General features: G+C 40.5%; 1 protein-coding gene across 1 annotated transcript; it reads right to left on the minus strand.

The window, feature by feature from the left end:
* Window positions 1–507: 507 nt before the first annotated feature.
* Window positions 508–17,679, minus strand: poc1bl (POC1 centriolar protein homolog B (Chlamydomonas), like). Its single transcript, XM_053863738.1, has 11 exons — window positions 17,532–17,679; window positions 15,573–15,999; window positions 14,477–14,646; window positions 13,465–13,654; window positions 13,202–13,387; window positions 12,184–12,301; window positions 10,153–10,329; window positions 8,085–8,216; window positions 7,393–7,503; window positions 4,167–4,319; window positions 508–4,096 (listed from the first exon to the last, which is right to left on the minus strand). The coding sequence occupies exons 2-11, from the start codon at window positions 15,959–15,961 to the stop codon at window positions 3,965–3,967; spliced, it is 1,758 nt and encodes a 585-aa protein (XP_053719713.1). The 5' UTR covers window positions 15,962–15,999; window positions 17,532–17,679; the 3' UTR covers window positions 508–3,964.
* Between the last annotated feature and the right edge of the window lie 880 nt (window positions 17,680–18,559).

Below are 18,559 nucleotides of genomic sequence, written 5' to 3' on the forward strand. Positions count from 1 at the left end.
AAATGTACCGGTTTCAAAATAAAAGCGCGCGTTCTTCCGGTTTTATCTCGCGTGTAAATGTGATCAAACTTTTTAAAAGTTAGTCAACCTACGTAATTCTTTTTTTTTACCATTTATTGGTCATCATGAGATGCTCCTATGTCAGTTCATGTCTCGGAAACCTTCTATGTTAAATCCGTGTCAAACTCGAAGCCCGTGGGCCACATCAAGCCCCAGATACAGCTGCAGATGTCACGTGACATTTGTTCATAATCACAATTTAGGATTTACTGATATACCGCTGCTGAAAGGCATGGAGAGGCCGAGACCTGTGTATAGTTTATATCTACTCCACATACTCATGTGGGTTTTCACCAGGCACTCCAGTTTCCTCCCACAATACAAAGCCATACAAAGGAGATTGAGCAAAACTCTTGAGCTGTGGGGTCATTGAGAAACTGAGAACAAACACAAAACAAATAAAACGCACTGAAAGTGACCATGTATTTATTTTAGATGTTTGCTTTAAAAGAAAGAAGAACAGCTTGTCATGAGCCACAAAAACCTCATTCATTTCTATGAAACCCAGCACTCGAGCCTTCAAGTTATTTTTTCAGAGAATGGACTTTACTGGGAGGAAACAGGCGAGATTCAGGAAGTCTTTACTCTAGAATGGTGATCAACAGTTGCACAGTTCCTCACTGGGATGCTGGCTTTGTGTGTGTCAAACTAGCATCAGGATTTATCTAACCCGAGCCAACATCTTGGATAAACATCCTGCCATGAATCGACTGGGTTATTATAGACCGCTCAAGATCCCTCAACTGGACAAGATGCATTTACAACTTTAAAAAATGACAATGATTCACTATTTGAAGATCATGTACCATTTTCAATAATATAGCTATGTTTTCCCATTCCAAATGCAGCTGAAAATGCCGTCCATTTCTGCTTCCCTTTTTCCCCCCCAGTCACACGCCCACTCATATTAAATATAAATAATGCAGCAGCAGGTGCGGTGAGAGGGATCATAAAAGTCATATCGCGCCACCTTCCCGCTCATTCTTCTGCAACCGATCTCAAAACTCTCGACAGCAAACATGAAATCTGACACAAAACGTATGTTTAAGCAAATTAAAAAGCTAAATAATTAAGGGGTTGGTAACTCGAGTGTTTGATCGAGTACCCATATTGTGAAAAGCACAAAGGGACACGAGGAGGCAACAAGTCAGCCAGAGTGTTGTAATTTACCACGGCCGACTGTGCATGTCGTGTCTGTCAGAGACACAATATTGGTGTTAATGCATGAGGACGTTTCCTCATTTGGGAGCAGATGATGGATGACATTTTCCATGCAACGGATAGTTCACAGCCATTCATCACAGGAGCAAATAAAAATGTGAGTCAGCTGCAAACAACACTTCAGTCAGGTTGTCAAAGCGTTGCCAAATTAATATGCCAACCCATCCATCCATTGGTTGACACTTTTTATTGCTAACCAAGCATTTTTCTGAATTGTAATAATAATAATAATAATAATAATAATAATAAGGATGAACTTAGGTGGCATCAGAAGAATAATAAATAATTATACAAAACCATTCTGGTCCAAATATGCAAGAAAGATGAGCCATTAGAGGTATTTGCCTTATTAAAATATCAATAACTTCTATATCTATAAATACCAGCAGTATTCCTTTTCCTCAATGTATCAGTTTGTCTCTTAACAATTTGATTGATCGTCCGTCATAGGTTGCCAGCAAATTTACTGACATTTCTATTACTTATCAACATGTTGTAGTCAAAATGAAACGATTCACCCAAGTGACTCATACATTTTTGTAGAATGATCAACACCTTTACCAGCAGTATCATAATAGTTTTATTATGCCAGATTGGTGTTTGTTTCATGATGTATTGCTCTTGTTAACTAGTTTGCTAATAATATGTAACTACTTTTATGGGTCAAAATGAATAAATAACGCAAAATGTTTCTTCATGTAGTTGCTCTTTTGTTTGAGCTTTTGAGTTTGAAGGTATATTTGAGCTTTCCTCATGCAGTATTTTCAGATAGTATTATCTTATTTACAGATAAAACATTTTGTGCAATGATTATCCTATTTTTGAAATAATATTCAGATTTTTTAAATACATGTTTCGTTCATATCTCAATCTCTGTCACGAAAATCAAGATTTTCCGTTCCAATTAAAACAAAAAAGTGAAATTGAGGTATTGACCACTAGGTGGAGTCATAGATCTTAAATAGTGGGTGAATCAAACCCCTTTCCATGACATCAAGACCGCACTGAACATTTTAAAGAAACGGAAGCATAGTTTCGCACGTCAAACACAAATATCTGCAGTCACTTGTATTTATTTCTCTAACCATCCGAAGTAGTTTACACAACACATTCCCCACACTCTCTCGTCTTCCCTTCAAGTCATTGTCCATTACATCCCTTTGAAATCAGTAGTTTACGAAGAGCCTCTGTCACCACTGTCCACACGTGGTTCCTTCAAGAACACAATTACACTCAGGAAACACAAGACACACCATGAATGGGAAGATTACAGGAAACACAGTGTAGTGTGGAGACATTTTCAGTTCAAGTTTAAGGCCTCGGAGGAGACACAAGAGGAGTGTGGTCTGAACAGCATGAAACAATGTGTGATTAAACCTTGTAACGGGAGCCTTTGGACCAAATCCCTGACGCGTTTCATCCACTTCAAAACATGTCAACAATGACTGACGGACTTATTAGTTTTAACACCTTGGCGACATTCCTGTCAGGCACATCTGCAAATGCTGAATGAACATCTCTGGTGTCCAAAGTCAAGAAACCAAGAGTTTTCTCCTAAGTTGTTTCTCCCTAATGTTCATTTCTACGATTTAAACTAGATGAATGATGAATGAGAATTAACACAGAACCTGATTTAGAGACCACATCTCATGGTTTAGTGATGCTACGGCTGGTGACACCTGTGAGTGCCGAGCCATTTTAGCTCTTCATTCTTACAACAAACTAGCGTTTAAATGAGACCCGACTCAGTCCAGCCCAAAATGCTACGTTGAATTCTGAAAGAGAACTGAATTATTAAGCATTGAACATTTCATCAATTGTGAAACATGGTCATGTAATTTATTATTTGTCAAATTATGACTTCAATTTTTTAGATCAACATTTTTTAAAACAATAATTTATACAATGATACATTTTTATTTTTGAAAAATAAATATTCTGTAATATATAATATTATCTTAGAGTGACATGTATATAAACTAATTGTAAAAAAATGTATTTCCCTCACTACTATCACTTTATTTGAGCGTATAATTTAAAAGAAAATGTTACTCCTTCATGCTGTCATGCTAATCCAGTGTTACCTGTTTTCTTGAACATCAACATTTGACAGCTCCTAAAGTAGCGCCACCACAAGTCCAACAACTGCATATCCATTTTTAAAAAGTGTTTCAGTGCATTTGTCAGGAATGTTAAGCCATCGTGTGCGTGAAAGCCGATGGTGTTTAAATTACACAGATTTGGCACGTCATTAAAAGGAATAAAAGAGGGACGAATAAAATGTAGAGCGCCATCTAATAGAAGTAAAAACGGGGAATTAATTCCATTATTAGGAAAAAAAAAAGGCTGTGATGACTTTTAAATACGTTTTCCAGGCCGAACAAAACTGAATACATTTAACAGGAATTAAATAAGAATTGGTGCCATGTCTTCACTGCACGTGGCCTGTGGCACTTCAGGTGTGTGAGGCTGCTCGTGGTTGCACAGGCACTTGGATGGTAGCAACAAAAATGTAGCCTGATCATTTCCACTCAGTTTTTCAGTCATTCACAACGGTGCAAATGAGCAGATGAAACATTGGCTGCCACTTTTTTTTTTTTCCAGTGAAGCGCAGGGAGGAGACTTTCCCCGCAGTAATTGCACTCAGTCAGAGAAGGTCACTTGAGGTTTCCTGCCACGTTCTCTACCACACAAACTTCCACTGCTGGTCTCGGTCCTGAGGGTTGCAGCGCCTCATCTGCGCGTCGGCCCGGCCCTCTGCCGTGCGATAAGCAGCGAGGCACTTGTCAGACTGCGGGTGGTAGATACTTTTATCCTGGAGAAAAACACAACAAGATGAACACAATCCGGATGGGACGGATGGACTTCTCCGAAGAGCAGCTCACCTCTCTGAACTCCCAGATGATGCTGGCTGGCTTCACCTCCCCGTCGTGTGGACAGTGCTTCATGCTGATTTGGCTCTGTCCCTCCTGAACTTCAGCACACAGCTCAGTGACAGAGTTGAAACGTATTTCCTTTTGGGACGTGTATTCAAAGTACTGGGTGAAAAGAGGAACAAAAATGGCTCAGTACAGTGATAACTTCTCCACAGAAGTTCAAAGTCAGTAAAACTGGACTTTGACACTCAGGTTTAACAACGATTTATCTGCATAAAGAAATGAAAATAAATCAGCAAATCTGGACAAAGCAGCTGCATATTTTACCACTCACACACACCCACACACATACAGGTAGAGAGGAATGTGAGTCACCAAAGCGCCCATATCAAGAACCCGATTCAGAGGTTTGTCTCAGGAGAATACTGGGGCGAGAGGCCAGAACCAACAGAGCCTGAAGACCTGACCGCTTCACAGGACCAGGCCAGAACACGCCAGGGGACCAATAGAAAAACAAACAGGATGAAAGGATATGGATTGAAACAACAGATAAGAATCATTGTCAAACATTTCTCCTTCAGTCCTGAGCACACTTTGTTATCCAAGCACGTCACAATCCGTGACTTTTTTTTTTTTTTGGTTGGTAATTACACTTTAAATATTGGTTTTTGTCACGCTCATGATTGCGGTGGCCACATGAGACGATTGTAGAGCGCTGAGGACACTTCATATTAATCTTTGACTCATTGTGACTGTAGTGAAATTATAAACCAGGCATGTAAATCGAAGGCCTCCAGGGCACCTATTTCTCTATATCTATAATTAAAACTCACCCTTCAAGTCTCATAATACTGTCTGGAACAATTGAATTGTGCCGAAAGAACGTCCTGCTATTATTATCATTATTAAAACATAAATAAAAGGCAGAATATATTAGAATTTATTAAAGAAATATGGAACATTTTAGAAGGTACTCAGCAGTGAGAACACAGTGAAACACACAAATAGTGTGAGAGAAAAAACATAAATATGAATAAAAGTATGAGCAAACGCATCAAATTTAAGCAGAAAAAAATTATTTTTTAAAAAGTTTAAAATATTTAACACATTAGACAACAATAATATTGTTTTCACATTAAAGGTGGGAAATTTTTGCAGATTTTTTTTTTTAAAGGAACGCTGTGTACCCCCATATGAATTGACAGTCAAAATCTTTTTGTCTGTCTATCATGTTACAGTCGATCTGCAGTTATTTTTGTGAGCGTGAGAAGACCTGGACTCTCCTTGGGGCCTCTTGTTAGCGAGCAGGTCAGGTAATGCCTCTTCACCTTCGCCAACGTTCCCTTCTCATACATCTTTCAGGTGCTCCGCTCGTCCTTAATAAAAGACTCACTCCGGTGTTTGGCACCGATTTTATTTACCCAGGATTGGCTGTGCCAAAGAGGCTCATGTATTTTTCAGGCGGAACACGATTCTCTTTGGGCCAGAAGAGGAAAAGCAGGAGGGAGGCGATTAAGGTTTTGGTTTCAGCGCGGAGACATTGATTTTCAGTCACACATGCTGCTTTTGGTAGCTGGGACACCTGATGCGGCACATTACTTTGGTAATCCAAACCTTGGACCGCGGTGGTGGACTCGCCTGGAGAAGCTGAGCCTTTCATTAGTCTCCCGGACCAATGACCAGCTCATTTTCATCTGCCAGCTGCAAATTTTGACACGGCCTCGCAGGGAGCTGGTTGGATCAATGTTTTCTTAGTTCACACTGGGGTTGGACGTTTCAGTGAAACAGAAGAGGAGCTGAGCTCAAGCGCGTTACCCAAAGTTGTCACGGAGGAGTTCAGGAGCATGAGCAGCCAATCCAGAACCCTGGTTTGATATTCCAGACAAGCTTCTATTTTCAAACGCAAAGTTCAAACAAGACCTGGAGTCCAATGTATAGCCAGGACTCACCGCTGGATCCAAGTAGCTTAGGTAATAGAGTCAGTATAGCTCCACTGAGGTTGGTAACACCATGAATGTGATCGAGGGTTGTACTGCGGTGAAGTACTGGAGCTGTTGCGTGTAAGAAGAGGTCTTTGATGAAGCTTTCACAGAAACAATTTAGCCCCAAAATTCTACTGTCAGACGGTGTTCACGCTCCTTAGCATTGCAGATAGGCTGCTTTGTGTATTTATGAGGAACGATCAGTACTCCTCTTAAATACACAACACAGTTTTTTAATGCTGCAGTGAAGGAGCCGGACGTGGGTGGAGCCACAGGCTTTTATCTGGGAAACACCAGAACGAAGTCGATAGCTTCATTTTCTGTTAATGCCACACAAAGTACAGCATAACAAAACCATTTCATGGGTTTATTTTTTTATTTATAAAACACCAGACAGACAAGGGGTGGCACAGTGGCGCAATGGTTACTGCTGCTGGGTTTGAAGTGATCAAGCTCACTTTCATGCACTTTTCCAGGCTCATTTTGGTATTATAAATATAAATACAGGGGCCAACCACCCTGAGTCTGGTTTCCACATATTTTCTGCTCTGAAAGAATCCATTAAAAAAAAGGTCTACTATTATAGTCTTATTATTGAAACATTATTGAGTATTAAATTGGAAAAAACACATTAAAAGTGAGTGGAAAAGTATAAATAATATGCTTCTGAGAGGGAAGGAACACCCAATATCCTTAACACTTTAACACTCCACCTTAAGGGGAGGAGTCCCCCTCTATTGACAACAGCCGTGTCAGCACCTCCAACTGTACTACGATCGACAAAAGCACTGGCAAGTGCTATAAACGCCTATTTTTTTCATGAGCGACACTGCATATAAACACGTGAAGAAAGAGGAATAAGTGTTGAGGTGCGCAACCCTCTGTTGCACTATGTGTCACAGGACAGATGGTGCACAGCACAATAACCGTTTGATGAGGATTATCTTGCCTTCACCATCATGAGGAGCCATAATAGTGATAAAGGTTTGATTAAATGCGCAGCCCTACTGTAAATATGTACATGATAACTATTGACATATTACAGTTCATGTCTCAGGTTGAACACAAGGCTTGTTTGAGCACAGGCACAAACATTTTCAGTCCAGGTCAAGAAAAAGGATATGAAAAAATGAGAGCAACAAAGATGTTTTTTTAAGCTGCCGTTCCCTAGTAAAAGTAAAGCAGCGCTGCATTCAGTCGAAGTGAGGTATGCATCTTTTGTCTTCAGATATTTGAATTCTAAAAAAGCATACCTGGTTGCCGCCTTGTCCGTGGCAGCCGAAGACAGAAATGTGGGATGCTGTGGGATTGTGGTCTGGTGCGTTGTAGTCCAAACATTCAGACAGCATTCCTAAGTTGTGCACCTGAAACAAAGAGAACAATGAAAATCAGTGAGACACGTGACTGCTACCATTCTTCACTCACCAGTCTAATTAAAGCCTTTCAAACACAGCAACTCTTGAGCAGCGAGAAGAGCAGAGTACACATTTAGTTTTGCAAATGTGTCCAGAGTTTTGATTATTACTTACAGTATTGAAATACAGAACAAAATAATTCCACAAAGAATAATAACTATATCTATAAAGTCATTCATACATTCATTTAAATTTAACAATAGAGTTTTCATAATAATTAAAAGTATGTGATGTGTATTGATTTACCAGGCTCCTAGGTGAAAACTGTCAAGATGGATGGATGGATAGATAGATAGATTGATGGATACACAGATAGATGATAGACAGATGGATAGATGATAGACAGATAGATAGATAGATAGATAGATAGATAGATAGATAGATAGATAGATAGATAGATGGATAGACGGACGGACGGACGGACGGACGGACAGACAGACAGACAGACAGACAGACAGACAGACAGACAGACAGACAGACAGACAGACAGACAGACAGACAGACAGACAGACAGACAGACAGACACTCACAGCTCCGTGCCATCCCTCCCTGTCCTCTGGCACATGGAGATCAGGGTAGATGTTCTTCAGATACCAGTCAAAGCTGTTGCACTTGAGCTTCTTCCTCAGAACCAGCCGCTCCGAAATATCCCCGTAAGACTCCTGTAAGTGTCAACAGTGACGCGTCACACACAGCGCTGCCATAGTTCTTTGGACACACCTGCAACATCTAATATTTATATCCTGGAGTTAAATCCTGAACGTGTTATGTAATCAATCAGGCACCAAGCAGGAAGTGATTTGTGCTCTGATGTTTGGCCGTTGCCTCTGGCATGTTTGTGACACCGCCCTCCAGCATCACTGGAACATCCTTTCACTGACACGCTTGGAATGTCAATAGACTTTTCCGTTTATGAGCACAGCAGGTGTGTGACGGAAGAAGGGAGGACAATAAACCATCAGGTCGGCGAGGCGTGAGTCATAGGTGTGACAAGAGCTACTTTAACTTACGGCATGAAATCAGAAGGGCTTTCATGACTGCCATATCTGAAAATGACTAACAAGCAGATCAATATTTGAGTCTGAGTCGCTATTTAATCCCTGAAGGGATAAAGCTCGACTGCTTCAACATTGATTTAGTTGAAAAGGGAAAAGTGCGGCCCGGGGGCCAAATGCGGCCCTTTGAAGGCATTTATGTGGCCCTCCTGGAGCTATAAAACTGACATTGTTGTTCTCTCTGACATTCTCTACATTGTCTACTGCATTGATTTTTGTTCATTAATTTCAAGTGAAACATAACTTTCTCATTTGATCATTTTTCATAATTGTTAGTCTTTTCCGTTGGCTATGTTAGGAATATTTCTTTCCCCTTAAAATACATTAGACTTGAAAGCAGATTTCTAAATGTATGAGACACAGCGAGAATCTTTAAATGGAATGTGGTTAAAATTAAATAAAACACAAACCATTTATTTATTTATTTATATATATTTTTATATATATTTTTAAATTACAATATGTACCCATAGTTCATTAAAAAAATATAATAAACAAGTAAAATCAAGCACTTCATACAAAAACATAATGAGAGTATCAGAAGAGAAAATCTGACCTGAGTACCTCAAGTTGAAGTGGGAGGGACATAAATAATTCATGTGTTTTTAAATTAATGTGGAGTCAAAACTGAAGAGAATGAATGCTTCCTTCAACTATCGTGGCCTATAACTCAGTCAAACAGGTGTTTTTTACTTATTCTTGTTTTAAAAAAGTTTAGAAATAAGACGTGTCTCTTCACCACATTTAAGTTTTTATCATTAAGTTTTGTACCAAGATCACCTGGGAGCCAACCAGAGAGCAGATGTATTCCAGTCCACACAGTCGCCAGACTGCAGTGGACTTGAGCAGCAAAACAGCTGTCAGCTCAACAAACTTTATTCTAATTATCCTGGTCAGTGTTCACTTCTGCTTACACTTTTTCATCATTTACATGCTTTCCTCTTTTGAAATACCCTGCTGAGAACTGTCCTCACAGTTGGTGGTTACTTCATGATTCTGGCTGAAAGAAGATGGGAAGACTTCTGACAGGGTAACACATAAATCAGCATTGACTAATCTGCTCCTCAGGAAAAGTTAGCAAAAGCTTTGCAGCATTTCTCTCTCACCTCTGGTCTCTCTACTTTGGTCAAGTCGATTTCACATTTCCCTTCATGTTAATGGAAATTTTAGTCTAAAATTCTTTGGAAGCAACAGAACTGATAATGGTTGAAATAATGCTTTAGGGATTAGTCAAATAACTGCAGCATATTCAGAATGACGTCCTGCATATCAAAATAGAAATGAAGTATTAATTATTGCCCAGACTGCAGTGAGTACTGTGTTGTGATGTCAGTCTGTTATTCCAAAGCACCTCAGGGAAAATTAAAGTTTAAACGTCTTATCCCCAATGAAGAGGTGATGAAACATTTTTAAATGGGAGGTAAAAATGAAGGACACAACCGTGCATGAAAGCAAGATTTATAAACCAACTGTCAGAATAATAAAATAGGAGGATTTAGGAGTAATAAAGCATCAGAGAGGCACATTTTAATTTTCCACTCACCTTTTTGGCTGGTGGGTTCCTGTTGTAGAAGTGCACTTTGTAGGAATCCATCCAAACTTCTGCAGCCCTCACAGTGTTTTGGAGGAAGTTTGGTCGAGCGTACGGAGCCTTTTTGGGAAAGACGTGGCCCACATGAGAGCAGGGGTGAATCTCCAGGCTGCCGCCACACTGCCACACCTGCACGTGCAAACACAGCACAGAGGTCAATGCAGCTTTTCGGAGCTTTTGCTTTTTTTTGTTCTGCTTTCATTTTCTGACAGTTTATTCAGCAACCTGGACTTGACCGACTTGTCGCTGATTATGATTTAAAATGGCTGAAAAATCATATATATAAAAGTCTGATACATTTTATGATATATTGTATATTTAAAACCATTCATGCAACATTCATTTTTATTTTATATTACTATATTGTCACACAGTCACAGCTCAGAACTCTGTTTTGAATGTTTCTGGACCGCGGGAAGAAACCAGAGAGCAACAGAAAGGACTTTTCTGTTGTAAATATTTGTGTCATTTTCATTGTTGTCAATAGGTCTGTAAGAAAATATTGATACACTTAAATATAACAATACACAATTGCGCGATTATATCGATATTTTTGCTGAAGAGATACATATCGTATCGCAAGATACCAGCCAATACACAGCCCAAGTTGTCAGTCAACCAAGCTCTTATCATGATCGCCAGTGTGACAACCTCTTCATTGTTACAACAGCTATTAGATTTCCAAAATGAAAGTGATACCAGGACTGAATGAACTCTGTATAGATGCATACTAATTAGGTGATTCTGAGTCCTTCTTTATTGTCGATGTCAGCATAAATATTGCGATCAACATTTATCACATTTAAAAGTAGCTTGCCGTCTCCTGTTCAGCAGCATAAAAGGATGTAAATAATATAAAGAATGTGTATGATTGAAGGTAGTAAAAGACTCATGCAAGTAAAAACAAAGCTCGATAAAATAACCATAAGAAAACACCATGAGCTCAGAGGTGAAGAGTGTGTACTTCATGGCTGACGGGTAAAAGGGCAAGTTTATCATTAACTGTGGTGTGTGAGTGTGTCTGTGCGCATTCCTACTTCCCTCTGGCTTCAACAATCATGTTGACTACTAGTATTTATGACTTATTTCCATTAGTAGTTAGCTGTTTTCCGATTCTCAAAGTGCGACACCCAAAGTAAACAGAGCCATCACGCCACGTTAGCCGATAGCAGACGCTGCACAACAGATCTAAACTGAGTGGCAGCCATAGCGCGGCGATGTTGATTTGCATAATGAAACTTCAAACCCTTTCATCAGACGCCTCTTGTGTGTGTCATAATACAGCAGCATCGCTTTGATTTATGGTATCAATTTCCACCCCGTAATTGTTTGATCTTTCACCGTGGAAAGGCACAGAGACGAAGCAGCAGCTCAGGACGCTGCTTTTAATTCCTGATCGCTTCCTATTTAAACTGAGACAACATGGTAGTTTGGAGTTCAGAGTTTAAGATATCAACTGTGGAAGAATAATAGAATAGAAGTTGGTATTTGTCTTGGAGTACATGAGTGAAACTCAAGACCTAGGGGCAATATTCGGTCAGCCACATCATTTCATCAGCCCCACAAGACCTCGAAATTCTTGGCTGATTTAAAGTGTGCACAAGAAAAAAATTGCCAACAATAAATGGTAGTTTTGACCCGCTGGAGGATTGGAAATGTCAATTGAAGTGATGCAGAAGGAGAGAAGTGTGATGAAAGGTGAGATTGAGACAAAATGTAAAAAAATAAAGTGTATTATGGAGAATATTTACCATGTTCACGGAATTTCATCAACATTAATACCATCTGTCACAGAAGTTTCTATTGTGATGTTGTACTATAGCATCGGCTTTACATGGACATTTTTTAAAAATAAACTATACAAATAACTTAAAACAACTATCATTGTTAGAGATTCTGCCAAGTTAAATATGACAACAAATGTGGCACAGAAGAATTAACAACAAATTCACTGAATAAAAACAGAGAAGCAACGAGAGTTACCCTGAAAGAAAGCTCCAGGTTCTCTCCCCCCCACACCTCCATGCCAGTGTCGTATGTGCCCAGATACTCAAAATAAGCTTTGCTCACAGCAAATAATCCACCGGCCATAGTGGGGGACCTGGACAAAAGCAAAGAATTCTGGTTCATTTATCAAAGAACAAAGGGAAAGAATGCATCTAGAAGCAGGGAAAAAGAAAAAAGACGAGACCAGAAAGGGACGAAAAAAGGGAAAGCTGTGTTGGTGGATAGAGAGAAAAAATAGATTGAGACAGATGGATAGAACAAAGACAAAGTCAAAGGAGGTCAAAGTGAGACAGAAATGATGCACGAGAAAGAGAAACGGGTAGTGAATAAAAGGTAGCAAAGGAGGGTAGGGCTGCAGCTGTATTTGAGTATTCTATCATTTGGTCTGTCAATCAATCAAAGGGTGTTATTTGCTAGCATGTACTCGTAGAACTGTAGTTACATCCTTACATATGCAATCTGTGAATAAACACACACATTATTACTGAGTCAGTTGGACAGGGCGATGAAATGTTTCGACCAAAACTCAAGATCTGCAGTAGTCACAGCTGAAAGTAGAGTCATACGGGCCAACCAATGTCGAGTGGCAATTTCAGAGACGACCAAAACATGCCATGCAACACGCACTAATGATGCAATAATGAGAAATACATCACACTTCTCTACCACTGCTTCCTCTATCTGTCCGCAGTGGTGAATGCACAGTGTGCAACAGAAATCATGTCTTAATATTTTTTCCTCAAAGGTTGCAGACAACAGCAAGACAAATGACTTCATTTTTGCAACCACATTATTTGAGTTACTAGATAGACAGTTTCAGCGTAGGAAGATACACAACAGGAGAGAGAAGGAAGCATAAAAAGCAAAAAAAACACAAAGACATTTGGGTGGGTATTATGAATGTAGTGGTGCCTGCCTGACTTTCAGCTGTAAAGCAGATGACTAGCAAACTGTCAAGTTTTTTTTTTTCAAAAGCCATAACAGCATGTGTCACCTGAGTGGCTCGGTTTTGGTTTTGCGCCTCCTGCGTTCCACTTCAGAAACTGAATTCCACTGGAAGGTCAGTCTCCAGTCAAACCCGCCAATCATGGGCTCGTCTGTTTGCATGTAAAACTCAAAGTTGTTCCAGTCGATGGTGTCGATGACGGGACACACCACAGTGCTGGCGTTCTCCCCGATCCTAGACACAGAGTCGGATCACGGGAGAGTGAGTGTAGGGCACTGCGCAGGGGGAAACCCCAGCAAACACACACGCACCTTTCCAAGAGCGGCTCTATCCAGCCCGGAACACACTCACAGTGGCAATCAAGGAAGGTCAGGACATCCCCCGTTGAATAAGTGGCACCGATAAGACGTGCCCGGACCAGTCCTTCTCTTTTATTAGTGCGGATGAGCCTCACACGCTCCAGATTACTGATGTAGTCGGCGAGTTTGGATTTCAGGTAGCCTGAAAAACAGTGCTTACAATGTCGGACGGAGAGATTTCTCAACCCATCTCCACCACAACTACTGTGGAATCTCAATGCAAAGCTGATTTTTAACTAGTGTTGAATGTCATTTTATAAATATTATTTACTCTGCTTGGTTGAGTGGTGATGATACTTTATACGTGAAATTCCAATTGAATAGACAGTAAAAATGTGCATAGCACACTGCAACAGTTGAAGCTCACACTGTTATTTATATTCCTGAAGCAAAAAACAACCCATTTGGTTATGAAAGGATTTTTCGCTTCGGCACCCCCTGTGATTGTGCGCAACACTGCATATACATTCTGATATTGTTCTAGTGATGACATCTCTGTTGCAGTACATGATGTAATGTTTGAACACTCCATTGATGACGTAGGAAACAGAAAAACAAAACAGTGCTCAATAAACATGATCACATAAAACCTATTTACAGCCTCCAAGCTGTCGTCTGAGTGAAAAAAACACAGCTAATACATGGATTTTAACAGACTAAAGAGCATCATGCTGCCAAAATGCTGAGCCTTGTCACATCAACATCAACCAATGAAATCACAGCCGTTTTATTGACCTTTAAGAGAGAGATGTCAATAAAAGATGTGAGGATTTCATGATGAAGTTTAGAACCCAGTTTGTTTCACAATCTATTTTCTTAAATTCAGTGGGTGTTGCTAATATTACAGTGCACTCTATTATCTTCAACATATATTACACCTCCATCCTCAGTGAAAGCATTTCACAATACCTAAAAGAGAACTAGGTCAAGATGTCTGCTCCATGATGAGATAAGATAGTCTTACTTCGATCACTGAAGTCATCAATAAGGATGATTTCCTTCAGCAGGATCGCGGGCGTGGTCTCCAGAACGCTGTGAATGGTCCTCAGCAGAGTGGACCAGGCCTCATTGTAGAAGGCGATGATCACTGACGTGGTGGGTAATCGTCGGTAGTCGAACTTTTTACTCCGACATCTAGACAACGGGCACATGTGGAGAATTCATCACATCTTAACTGATGATGGCAGGGTTGTTGAACCATTAACAGGCAAAACACTCCACAAATTATACATGTGCTGGAGACGGATTCACGCCAAAGAGTAAAATTCCACAGCATAGCTCAGAGTGAGACGACAGAAAGTTGGACAGCCAGAAGAGAGGGATGGAAGGGGAGGTTTGAGAAGTAAACTGTGTTTACAAACAAGCTTGTAGAAAAAAGCAGGAATCTATTGAGACAAATGAGCTGCCAGCATTACTTTGAGAGGGCGATGGATGCCCCCCAAATATGAGCTCCGCAACTCATCAAACCACAAAGTGATGGTGATGTGTTTATTGGGCAAATAAACTTCACAGGTGGGGTCACCTCAAACAGGTCAAGAAAGTTTTTCCTTCACCTCCAACTCATCAAAAACTTATCAGATGATATCACATTACTTTGTTTTGCAGTGACATCTTGTCAATTTCAGAAGATATTTTTGCAAAGCATTTGCATGTTTTGGCTCCGGATTTAATGTGTTGACCTATTGTGAGCCATCTTTCACACCCAAGTGTTCCTGCTAGCTAGCTTGGAACAAGTTACGTAAGAATGGGAGCTTCACAATTTCTTTTTTTTTTAATCTCTGAAATTCAGTATCAATGTCAAAATGCAACATGAATAGGAAAACAGGGTGTCCTAAAGGCGTCCTGTTGTAAAAGTAGGGCATCCCATTTTCAGCGTTGAGGCCCTGCTAGCTCTAAGCCTGAACCACCTGCGGTGTGCTGATGCATCTCTTGATCTGTATGTGCCTCTATCTATGTAGTCCGTAGAACCATTATGAGTAGTGTCTTTATAGTGGTGACAGGGAAAGCCCTAGAAGAAACCCCATTTTGGCAGCAGCATCGCTTTGAAATTCAAAACTCACCCTGACATCCTCTGGTCCTGAATGTGGCGATGGAGGGAGATCTTGTCGCTGACGTAAATATTAATGGCGTAGCGCTCCACACTGGCCTCCTCCTGCTTCTTTTCCTCAGGGCTGAGATTGAGGCGCGTGGCGCGACCCCATTCCCCCGGCGCGCTGCTATCCGGTGGTGGTTTAACATAGAGTGGTCTGGACAGATCTGTGCTAGACTCGCTCAGCTGTGCCGAGACTTGCCGGGCCTGAAAGTCCAAGTGATCTGGGTCTTTCGGCACAACGGCATCAGACGACGGGGAAGAGGAACGTGCCAGCAGGAGGTATCCAATCCAGAGCAGCCAGAGAAGAAAGGAGGCTTTCGCCACCACACCCAACTTTTTGGAGATGCGTCCCCTCATCACGGGAAATGTCAAAGTGTCCTACAGGACACCAGCCTCTGCAGATCAAAGACATTCCAAATTACAACTTATTATAAGCCTCACCCTCAGAATATCAGTGACATTAGTCCTGAACTGCAAAAAGGTTGACACATCTTATCCATGACTTCACATCACGTCTGTGTGTCCCACAATCCTCAGTTTCAATTCAAATGTTTGCTTCTCCTCCAGCAATCATCGCTGACTAAACCTTTTATCCTGCCTTTCTGAAAATATGTCAAGTGAGTCTTATTGAAGCCGTTCGACTTGTCACGAAAATGGGGTGCTGAAATGTGATAATCGTTTGTTAAACATCCATTTACCCATCTTTTGTTCAGGGGAAAGAAACGTTTTTACATCAGAGCTGATAACTTTTAGAACTCAACAAAGCCCTTCTAAGCTGTTCCAGAAAGCGATGAATAGAATGTTTACCCAGAGATGAGTCCTCATTTGAACACCAGGATTAGTGAGGAGGGAGTCTTCAATTTTTTGTCTGCAGTAACTCACTTGTGATCGCGTTGTGACTGACGTGATAACTGCGTTTTCACCTTCTTTCAATCCTGTGTGCCACAAGTTGAGGTCACTAAGAGTCGCCTGAGCACAAACACCCCTTTTATTGGCCTGTACTCACCATCCACTCGCCCTGAATCTGATATTTCCACAAGAAAATCCTAAAAATATATAGTATTGAGAGCCAAGTGAAAAGGCAATGGCGTGTTAAGAGGTAAACAGGTGGACCAGCAATTTACGGTGCAGCAACGGTGAACAAACAAATTAGTCTTAATACGTCACAGAGAGTGACATGATAGTCATTAAACAATTCCTGTTCCTCTCCATGGTGCGTCTGGAATGAAGCCTAAGAGCGGCTTGTAATGCTGGACTCACTTCCTGCTGCAGCGACTAGGACAAATATCTAGGGATCAAGTTTTATAAAAACAACTATGTCAACTAACCAGTTTCCTTTCAGAATAAAAAAAAATGAAATGGCACTGACTTGCACAATGAAGAGCACAATGAAGAGCACAGTAAATAAATCCTTCAGTAGTAATGAACCAGAAAAACAGCTCCCAAACAATGATCAGATATGTTGAGCAAGAAAGCTATTGTAAAACTACGCTGTAATAAAATGGCATTCCAGTACGCAACGTCATGTAAGAATCGTTTGCATTGATATTAATGACAGAACAAATCAATAAATTCGGAACATATCGAGTGAAAATACTCTTCAAAGGAACATGAGCTTTCATGTTTAAGTCCGAGTTTGACAGCTACTGAGAGTTGACAGTCTTAACAGAGTTCCGTGAACGCCTCACACAGCAGAGCAGCGGAGGAAGAACGTCAAATCCAAACTGAGCAACAAAAACATTGACAGCAATTGATTTGCAACTTTTTCAATCACTTAACGTCAGCGTTTCGTCATATTTCCACTTCACGAAAACAAGCCGAGTTACACGTTACAACGGAGTTAAACGAACAAACCACTACGCTGTAGTTTTGAGAGTCTTTTTTTTAAGAGAAGGGTATTTCAAGTGTTCAACATGTCGTTGGTTACCTTGCCGACAAGTCACATGTCTTGAAGTTTCTCCGAGGCTGCGTGGGCCGCTGCGTGTCAGCCAGAGACTGCGGTCGTCTCCCAGTTCAACCACTGTCGTGCAGATGTCAGCAAACCCACATCCTCTCCTCCACGTTGGCTGCCTGGCCGGTATCAAGACTCTGGGCGACATATTCATGCTTCCGGTTTGACGCTTCAAAATAAAAATACACATTTACCACCCACTCGTGTGAACTGAAACCAACTGAGCCGTTGACCTTATCATTGTAAATACCCATTTAATATGAAAAATCAGCGCGTCAACTGTATGAAACTAGTGTTTTTCCGTCGCATTCCGCTCATGTTGTCCGGCTATGGCGCGTATATGAATTAAATTTTGTTGTACATCCGGTGCTATTTCAGTTCAGCATGACAGGTTTTCACGTTAACCTGTTAGCTGTCAGTTATGAAGTGGAATCCAATAATAATTATTCAAATTTAAAACCACTGAAGTATAAAACACAACACAATAGACTAGATGTTGCTTATAAAAGTTAATAAATGCTGCGATTTGATTGAAGAAAAACTTATGAGCCAAATTATGTTGAACAAAGTGTAACGTGTCTTAAAGGAAAAATACATTACAATTTTGAGTCACTTAATCAGCACTAAAGGTGCAGTTATTTTCTGAAACACCTAATATTTCACCCAGTGTTAATAATTATTTAATGTTTTTACAATGATTGTAATATATTTTTCACTCTTTTTATTAAGTGGTGCATGACAATGCAATGACAAATAAAGGCTACTCTTTCTTTTTTCTTCTTCTTCTTTGTTCATAAAATATTGTTTTAACACCGGTTAGAGCAGGGAACTTTCTGTTTGGACTCACTATGCTCTTCCTGTGCACACTTCCTCCCACAGTCCACAAAACACCGATCGCTTTAATAAGTGACTTTTCACTGTCCCCTTAGTCGTGACATGTAATTGCGACCTGTCCAGTGAGTCCCTACTAGCTCAGATTAAGCAGCACATGAGGCAGTATAAAG

The sequence above is a fragment of the Synchiropus splendidus genome, chromosome 4, assembly GCF_027744825.2.
Source record: "Synchiropus splendidus isolate RoL2022-P1 chromosome 4, RoL_Sspl_1.0, whole genome shotgun sequence".
Taxonomy (NCBI): Eukaryota; Metazoa; Chordata; class Actinopteri; order Syngnathiformes; family Callionymidae; genus Synchiropus; species Synchiropus splendidus.

Excerpts from the sequence above, each read along its gene's own strand:
- poc1bl (XM_053863738.1), bottom strand. The coding sequence starts at position 15,961 with ATGAGGGGACGCATCTCCAAAAAGTTGGGTGTGGTGGCGAAAGCCTCC. Across the intron at positions 14,647-15,572 it reads CAGGACCAGAGGATGTCAGG|ATGTCGGAGTAAAAAGTTCG; the intron begins GTGAGTTTTGAA and ends CCCGTTGTCTAG. Across the intron at positions 8,217-10,152 it reads GGAACCCACCAGCCAAAAAG|GAGTCTTACGGGGATATTTC; the intron begins GTGAGTGGAAAA and ends TGACACTTACAG.